We start from the raw sequence: 9,951 nt of genomic DNA, 5'->3' as shown, positions 1-9,951 counted from the left end.
ATGTTGAGTTTAGCTCCAGTTCACCTTCCTCTTAGTGCAGCATTAGTAAACTGACTCGGTTGTTCCATCGTGCTTGTATATCGTATCTAAAACATTGCAGTGCACCTGATGACACAATGAGCATACCTATTCACCCAGATTACATTATTCTGTAGTCTAGGTGTCAAAACAATGTAAAATCTTCATTTTGAGCTTCTTAGTGGCTGATTTTTTTGGATCTCTTCAGACGTACATGACTCCAGATTCCAGGAGTCAAGTCTGTGATAGCGTCAAATTCCAGACACTGCACTAAGAGGAAGATAAACTGGAGCTAAACTCAACATTCTCATTTGTCCAGTATTCATGCTTGAAAATGTTGTGTTACAAGAACAGATTGTTTTCAATAAAATTAGATAGATTTTTAAACAGTGTGTTATAATGATTTGAGGATGTTATTAGTACAATTTGTAGTTGTAGGCAGCCCAGAACTGGGAAATGGTTGGGAGTAACAAAAATATTTAGGTGCAATTTTATTCATGATTTGACACCTTTTCAACTTATAACCTTAACATTATTCACACTTCTTGAGCACATTGTATTGAAATTGTTAAAGTAGACAAGGGACTGTGTATAAAACCAGTCTCAACAGTCCTACACATCTGACTCTACGTACAGCTCTAGCCAGAAAAATGGCCAATTCAACAGCCATAGCCTTCCATGTAGTGCTTTGCTCTAGATGTCCTGAAGTAGTTTTTCTGTAATCAGGCCCATTCATTTTATGATAATTCTTTTAAGGCTGAGTCTATTTTCCCCTTAAATTGGAGAAAATAACTTGCTAACAACTTTAGACAATCTTAATTATTATCTTTCTTAATCCAGCATCAAATGTAAGTTTAAAAACATGTTTTAAATGTTTGTGTTTTTTAGGATGCCAAAAATATCCTTCAGTGACTATGAAAAGTTTTTAGAGGACTTGGCGAAAAGCAAAAAGGTTGAAGTGGAAGACATAAAGAAGAAGATGGTTGATTGTGGCACGCCAGGACTGAGTGGACCATCCGTAAGTTTCTCTCCTTTAACCAAAATGATTACTGATTCGCAAAGAATGTAGAAATTTTTGAATGTATAGCATAAAAATTTATGCAAAGACACATCATTTTTTTACATAGTAAGTGGATACTGCGTAAAAGTGTGCTAATTGATGTTCCATGCTTCTGTTGCTAATGTAGAAGTACAATGCATATTATTAGCTGAGCATTAGTGAAGCATATTATTAGAGGGCTTCACAAAAGTTTTCTTCTGTCTGTCCACAATATATCTTGGGAAAAATTTAGCAGTAGAATTGAAATTTAATATGAGACTTAATTTCTACATAACAGACAGTTTGATAATGTTACATCTCATCAAACTGTACAAAATATCCCGAGTTAAAATTTTAAAATGTTGCATATATTGCTAACACTCAGTGAGCTGGCAAAATTCATTACATATGTTAGTATTTAGAGGATCTGTACAACAAAATATTAATGTGATTTTATCATTAGGTGATCAAATTGTTTTTCAGGCGGCCGCAAAAGGCTCTCCGTCAGCAGTGGAAAGGCTCACAGATGTCTCAAAATATACAGGATCGCACAAGCAGAGGTTCGATGAGGCTGGCAAGGGGAAAGGTATCTCCGGCCGGAAAGACACGCCGGACAAGTCCGGATACGTACAGGGCTACCAGAACAGAGATACTTACAACAAAACACACTAAGTGCAATGGAGTTTGTTTTCACAAAGTGAAAACAAAGTCCAAGTTCTGTTTTATACAAACTTTATTGTATAATTTATTTTGTACAGTTGCATTTACATACTTTTCTATCTCTATGCACCTATATTTGAGTTAATACCCTTAATAGATATGCTCCAAACTTCTATGGGCTTCTACAAACATAGCTTGTGAATAATCAAAATTCTCATTACTTGCAATCCAATGAAGAATGTTGTTGTTATATTAAGATTTAAAAAAGATAACTTTCAATATTTTTTATAAGCTATAAGAAAGAGACAGATCAAGGCACAATATATTATACTCGTATAAGTAGTCTATTTTTTGGCGAAGGAATAATAATGCAATTTTAATGCTGGCCTTTTTAAAAGAATTAGCTATGTTAAAAAGAAACACAGTTTTTCATTAACCAAAACAATATTCAATGTATTGTCAATATTTTTAATGTTATAAACCAAATGTTTAAGATTGTTATGTGCAATGTAAGAATAAATCCTTATAATTAAAAATCATTATGTTAATAATACTACATCTAGGTACCCTATACAATTTAAATGAAATTTTTATCAAATTCTGTAAGCGGCCATTTCTTTTACTCTAGTACTGTATAGGTTGAATGAATTAATAATTAAGAAAATCTGAACAAAATATATGTTTTTTTTATTTGAAGCAAATATTAAAAACTGTAATAACGATTTGCACACACAGTATTGCCTGTAACTCAGTTTGCAATGGTATTAATTTTTATAGCACTGCCTTTTTAACAAAAGGACACAAGTTTATTGCACTAACCAAATTATTTTCTAGCCCTTTGTAAGCTTTTTGTATTTAGTGATAAACATTTAAAGAATAAATTAAGAAAAAAATAAGTAATAAATGTATTGTGATACATGAGGGACATTTAAAATGTTTAGATTTTGTAGAATTAGTTTTCTATTAATTCATTTACTTTTAGTTTAAAATCAATATACCGTTAATTTCTTAGAATGAAATGTTTTATTGTTGTAAAATAAATCACAGATTCCAAAACAAAACCAAGATAAGATTTGAGTTGTACAACACTCATTAATGCACTTGAGATTGCAGTGTCACTTTACTTAATATCATTCCCATTCAGAAACTGCAATTAATGAATCGTGAAATGTAAATTTACTGGTAATGGAATAAATAAAATAGTTCTTGTGGAACAAATACATATGATATCTTCAATATTTATCACAGAATAATTGGAATGGAATTTTTATACAACTATTTAGTAAAATAAAATTAACAATCAAGACAACATGACACGTACCTAGTCGTGAATTCTTTTGTGATTGTTTAAAACAACCAAATAATTTATAATTTGGAGCAAAATTTGACTATTCCGTGTATTGGAGATATGCAGTGGCAAAAGCAGAAGAACACAGGGGTGGATCCAGAAACAATTGTTGCCTATTTCTATTTGTTGCCTAAGTGCGTTGCAGACAGCATAGCGCAATTTCCAGTTTATCCATTGTCTTCCACATGTAAAAATTTGCAATACGCCATATGTATTATGTCTGCAGAGCTCACAAATGGTTTTTCATTTGAAGCACATTGTTGGAACAGGTTTTGTTGTCTTCTAAAGAAGTCACATGTCCACCTCCTCCTCATTGTAGGGACAGAAGGGTAGTGAATAGGGAGTTGTTTACATAATTATATATGACACAAAATAGAGATTTTGAATTAAACCTGTCTAGAAATACAAACTTTGCCACTTGGGTAAAACTGAAGCCATTACTGCAAGCAATACAACTCTTAAACTCCATTGTTTACAAAACTGTAAAACGTTACAAAAGTAGAAACAAATACAAAGCAATAAAAGAAAGCAATTTTTGTGCTATATTTCTGAAAGTAATAAACCCATCGCAGTAGTGTTCTTACGAATTTTGCTGACATATTTACTAAAAAAGGGTAACTCTGGAATATTCATAACATTGTAAACCTGAGAAACCAATTTTCAGATTATTGTCGCAGGAAAAAAACATATGAATGAAATTAATACCTAGAAATTTAACTTTTTTTTCTCAGATAGTTATGATAAGGCTAAACAAATTCTTTTTAATGCATATCACGAGTCAATCTCAGAGGCTGAGAAACATGCAAAATGGGGTTCACCTGTGAAGTTAGCAAAAGTATTCTCTCAATACCATTTTTGTAATGATTTAATTAGCTATAGCAACAAATGTAAACTTTCAATTTCCAAATCTTAATGCATTAAAATTTAAAATCCAACGCATATACTGTTATTTTATCAGGAGTATATTACAAAAATAATTATTTTGGTTAGGAAATAATTTCTTAAGGAAATTATGTTTGTTTATATATGAATTGCTAATTGTATAACTAATTATACTTTGTGCTGTTCTTATAAATGTTCTGTGACAAATCATTGTGAAATATATATTTCTACGTTTTGTTTATAAATTATACTGGCCATTTTAGTAATGAAAGTCATTTAATTTCTACCCTGTATACTTCGATCTGCTGTTAATGTATCCTTTGCCTACAGGAGACGGGTATAACTGATAAGGGATTTGTAATTTCTGTAAAGATCTGACGTAGAGTATTCTTTTTGAAGGAAGCAGTCAATATAGTATCTACCAGTACAAGAAAACAAGGCCAGGTTGATTTTAAAAGGCCCAATACAAATTTTAAGATTAAATTCCATCAAATTATACATTACCATTTATAAAAGACACATAATATTAGAGTTTGCATACAAAGAATATGTGAATCTCTGTAAAAGTAATAATTTCATACAGTTTTCAAAATTCATAACTATTGAAAATTATTGAAACTAAAATAATACATTTTTGAATTCTTTGAATTAATGTATTCCAACCAGTAATTTTAGTTTAAGAGCCTCCTGTACTGGCGGCCATCTTGGTTTCAGCTCCATAAAAACAACATTAAACTTCCAACACTTTTATGACCTTACTGTTGGTCATATAATTGCGGAAGATGTCTCATTTTCAAGGTATGATAAAAACGCATACAAACGCTGCATAGTTTCTTTTGATTTTCTTTTTGTTTATTCAGGAAAAATATCCCAAACTCTTTTGTACTTATTGTTTAAATATTCAAAATATATATAGGTACTTTAAATGTAAAATAAACAAAATGTTTGGATGTATATGAGTCATATCCTTAAAAATGAGACTTCTCCCATGATTCTATAACAAAAAATAAGGAAGTAAAATCGTTTATTTAACATTGAAGATATTTTATTCCAACTGAATTTCATATGGCTTCCTGGGATAACCTTAATTGTAATTTCTCTAAGTAATGAAGAAGTTGGAACAAAACTCACCAAGATCTCGATGCTTTGAAGTAACTAAATTCCATGGCAAGTAGTTATGTATAACAAGAAGCCAACATTGACTTCCAACACTGTACTGTACACGATAGTCGCCTTGTGATTACTATGTTGATACTTCATCACCTTCGCTGCATGTCAACCATCCAACATAGTATCACTTTCCACTAGAATGTCTGACAAACAGGTTGCATCATTTACACACCATACTGAACTTATGGCATCCTTCTTCAATATCAAAAGTGCTGCTGTGACACATTCCACCCATCATCAGATAAGCCACACCCACTGTGATGCATTCCATCCAGCACTAGGTAAGCCACAGCCACTGTGTCACTTACAGCATCGTGACATCTGAAGTGATTGCATTGAGTTCGGTATTAACTCTGTGTCGTGTGAGTGAGTGACACATAGCAACCAGCTTGGTATTATGGCATATAAAATGTTAGCTGCTTCTTCTTACTCGCTGAGCATTAGGAAATCATATCACTCGAGAGTCTGGAAAAATTTTATCTCCGTTACCTTTTTCTTCTCATTGGCTGAGCATTAGTGAAACCTATCACTCAAGAGTCTGGAAAAATTTCATTTCTGTTTAGCAGTCTGACTGTCCGCCCGATATCACAAAAGTGAACTGACCTTTGGTCTTAAATGTTTGCATTTAGCTTCATTTTTATATGAATCGGTGAAAACTAAAATGTTCTAAGTCACTTTTTTGAGGTTTTGAGTTCACTGTTGAAATGTTAATACATCATTTACTGATAAAATATTCAAAGTTAAGTAACTTGTCCCAACTATTGTACCTAGAAAATATCTGATGAAAACTAAAATGTTCTGAGTCACTGACTTAAAACCTTTTAGTTTAGTCTGGCTTCGTAGCGAACAGCTAATTTTAAACAGGTAAAATTAGAATCCTCTTCTAGGTCCTAGTTTGCTTCATTGTAAGAGGTTATCTTGTAAGTTTATTTCATGTGCTTGCATGATATAAAGAAAAACATAGTTAACTTTTTTCTATAATGAAGGTTTAGCTACAAAAGGCCCTAATTTTATTAAGTGTGCAGTTTTGTCTATGAATATCTTATGGCAGCCCTTAAGGATAAACAGAATTTCATACTTATTCTCATAATTGTGGGGGGGAAATATAAATCACTCTCAGTAGATTGTTTTTGGCACTAACAGATTCATGTTAATAATAAAAAAAAACTATCTTGTCCCTAGAAAGTTTGTTCCTTCCTTGAGACCATTATGAAAATGGCTTTAAAGAAAGATGAAAGCCTATATGAACTAACAAGAATAATAACTCCAAGTAAGATTATTTTGAAAGAGGTTGAATCTTAAATTTCATGCAATGGTGGATTCCAAGTCCAAAGAAACTAGAGGGAACCATGGTCCAAAAAGTTAGCAAATGCACCTTTTAATAAGTTTTTATCTATGGAAGTCACATGAGAGGCACTATAAAAACTCAAAAATTTAATTATTCATTGGCTACATAGACATGCAAGCTATCACATATGATGGACCTTAATCCTGTCCTTCTTCCTACAACTCAAGCCTATGAGTAGGAAAAGTGCCTATCATAGGTCAAAAACTTACATTGGGGTTCTCATGAACCACATCCCTGAGGAGGTCACAGAAGTTTACCAGGATGTATTAAACTGGTCAACAGATGATGCTGGAGGAGATAGTGACGCAGAGCATATTATCAAAAATTTTTTCATGGTAAAGAATTTTCTTGGAAATTGTTTTTATTATATACATATTTAAAAAGTGAATAAGGGGAAAACACATTTATTTTAAGTTAAATAAATGTTTCTACTGTACTTGTACGAGTACATGTAGTTTCTGTTCCTTAAAGTTAAAATCAAATAAAAAAATGTCTAAGTCAGCAAAGAAAACCTCTCCCTTAATTAATTAAAAAAAAATTATACTGTCATGTGTAAATCAGTGTGTAAAAGAGTATACATTAATTAGAAAGTTAAAAAGATATCATAACAAAAACTAATTAACAAAACTATAGTGAAGACTTCAAAAAATTGTCATTTTTAGAACCTTTTAGTATTATTCGAATGAGCAACACTGAGTTCAATTATAGTACACACCACTCCATGGGATTTGACTGAATTGACTGTTATCAATCCTTTTTACATTGGTCTTATGAGGAAACATGATAGCAACAAGATACAGAATAAATAAATTTGTAAACAAACAGTACAGTCATATAAGTGTTGAGTTTAGCTCCAGATCAGAACCCTTTAATTCAGCGTCTCATATATGATGCTGTCACAGACGACTCCTGGAATCTGGAGTCATATTCGTCTGAAGAGATCTAAAAAAATCGGCAACAAAGAAGTTAAAAATGAACTTTTTACATCGTTTTGATGTCAGAGAAACCTAGGCTACAAAATATAGTGTAATCTAGGTGAAGATGTATTCGCATTGTCTCATCAGATGAACAATTGAGTGCATTATGATATTTTAGACACAATCTCCCAAGCATGGTGGAGCAACCGAGTTTTATGTGCTATGGTGGGAAGGGTTAATTCAATAAGAATGTTGAGTTTAGCTTCAGTTCACCTTCCTCTTAGAGGAGCATCTTGAATCTGACACTGTTACAGATTTGACTCATGGAAGTTGGAGTCATGTTCGTCAGAAGAAATCCAAAAATGTTCACCTGATGAGACAATGAGAGTACCTCTTCAGCAAGATCACACTATATTTTGTAGTCTATATGTCTTTGACGTAGAAACAATGTAAATACTTTATTTTGAGCTTCTTTGTCACCGAAAATTTTTTATCTCTTTAGATGAACATGAATCCAGATTCCAGGAGTCTTAAGTCTGAGACAGTGGCAGATTCGAGACGCTGCACTAAGAGGAAGGTTACCTCTAGCTACACCCAACATTCACAATGAATTAACCCTTCCCACCATAACTACGCTATGTGTAGAATCATGGGATGTTTCAACATGGGATATTATTATTCATATAAGAAAAATAAAAATAATACAATTGAAAGTCAATAACAAAATTGGTGACAAGATTTTGATTTCAGCACATTCTTGCGTTGTAGTATCCTCCTTAACTCACTAGATCTTTTATTATTTGAACATTACTATTCAATTACCAAAATGTGAATATATCATGTGGCAAGGTATTCAAGAAAGATTTCTTCATTAAGGTTATAATTTTGTATGAAACTTTATTGCTACATACACAAAAATGCATTCTATAATGGTGCGTGTATAACCATGGAATTTAGAGTGTCGTTGAAGCCGATAACTCAGAAGGCTGTCACGGTTTCTCTTTTGTCTACTATAGCGGTTGTGTAAAGGCTTCTTTTTTATGATTGTTTCTATATCTATATGTCAGTTTACACAACATCTCAAGAATGCAACAAGCTATAAATTTAAAATTTTGCATGCAACTTCAGTGAAGCCTGTGTTGTGACACTTGGTGTGGTGTACTCCTACCTTTTTCTTATTGGAAGGCAACTTATTCAAACATGAAAAAATGAACATGGTCACAACCTTGGATTTTAAGGGAAGCAAGTCAAGTTAGTGACTCTCACTTAGTTAAGCAAAACCATAAATGCCCACTTACTTCATATAAGTGGCAGTAAGGTTTACGAAAAGTGCTGTATAATTAGTGAATTAACTTATAACAAGATGCTAATGTTCAGCAAATATACCTCAGTAAGTGTTATTAACTACAATCGAGTTTCTGAAACTCACCATTTGAAAAGAAATCAATATTTAGTAAAATCACAGAATTAACCCAAATGTAGAGACAGCACAAAAAAAAACACTTTTGCAAGATTAAAGCAATGTTACATTTCCCAAACGTAAATTACAAACACAAATCGATTTGCTCTGATTGGCTGAATGTGAGCGAAGCCTATCACTTGTGGGGTTGGAAAAATTTTATTTCTATCTGTCTACTTACATAATATCTCAAAAACGAACTGACCTAAAGACATAAAATGTGATATGAAGCTTCGTTTCTTTATAGGCAACACTATAGAATGGTGTATGTCACTCCACAGGACTTGGAAAAGTGTTAGCAAATATTTGTATACTGGTCTGTATTTTTAAGAAGAAAATAGCAGAATAAATAAATTTGTAAATAAGCAGAGTACAGCCATGAGATTTAACATGTGACATATTAACATGTAGCTTATTAATGCAGTAAAAAAAATAATAATACAGTGAAAAGTCAACGTTTGAAGTCTGTAAGATTAATTTCAGCACATTCTTGCGTTGTAGCATTCTCTCTACCACACCGGAACTTTTATTATTCAAACACTGCTATTAAACATAACTCAATGACCAAAATGTGAATGTATCTTGTAGCAAGTTGTCTCGAGGAAAATCATCCATAGAATGAATGTTGCATATGAAACTTCATTTCTACACAGGAAAGAATTCTATAATGGTACATGTACAACCATGGGGTCACTGAATGGCTGAGCATTATTGAAGTAGCTGATATCATTTCTCTTTTGTCTGCTAGGGGATGTAAACGGTTCTTTTCTGTATGAGCTTAGACAGATCTCTACTTCTCTGAAATCTGACATATTCATTATATGAGAATTTTATTTATTCACTACCTTTTTAAAATTTTATAAAATTGTATTCAAGGTAAAATTTGTTAAGAACCTATATGTTTTTTATATCCAAACCTACAAGTTTTGACATATAGTGGAGATCCAGTTAGCTCATAATTGTAGAATGAATTGAGAATTAATAGATGCAAAGACTTTGTCTTCTTTAGCAGGACAATATGTACAAAAGACTGCCAGTAAAAGAAGAATTACAGTACCAGATGCCGAAACTGACAACTTAACAGACAAGAGCTCAGTCCACAATACATGC

The 9,951-nt window shown here is 32.3% G+C and overlaps 1 protein-coding gene across 1 annotated transcript; it reads left to right on the top strand.

Annotated features, from left to right (window-relative positions):
• The first annotated feature begins 882 nt into the window (after positions 1 to 882).
• On the top strand, positions 883 to 4,213 carry LOC124353664 (tubulin polymerization-promoting protein homolog). Its single transcript, XM_046803613.1, has 2 exons — positions 883 to 1,036; positions 1,541 to 4,213. The coding sequence occupies exons 1-2, from the start codon at positions 890 to 892 to the stop codon at positions 1,727 to 1,729; spliced, it is 336 nt and encodes a 111-aa protein (XP_046659569.1). The 5' UTR covers positions 883 to 889; the 3' UTR covers positions 1,730 to 4,213.
• Positions 4,214 to 9,951: the final 5,738 nt, after the last annotated feature.

Source organism: Homalodisca vitripennis, chromosome 2 (genome assembly GCF_021130785.1).
Source record: "Homalodisca vitripennis isolate AUS2020 chromosome 2, UT_GWSS_2.1, whole genome shotgun sequence".
Lineage (NCBI taxonomy): Eukaryota > Metazoa > Arthropoda > Insecta > Hemiptera > Cicadellidae > Homalodisca > Homalodisca vitripennis.
This window is presented reverse-complemented; position numbering and strand designations above follow the sequence as displayed.

Excerpts from the sequence above, each read along its gene's own strand:
- LOC124353664 (XM_046803613.1), top strand. The coding sequence starts at position 890 with ATGTTTGTGTTTTTTAGGATGCCAAAAATATCCTTCAGTGACTATGAA. Across the intron at positions 1,037-1,540 it reads CAGGACTGAGTGGACCATCC|GCGGCCGCAAAAGGCTCTCC; the intron begins GTAAGTTTCTCT and ends ATTGTTTTTCAG.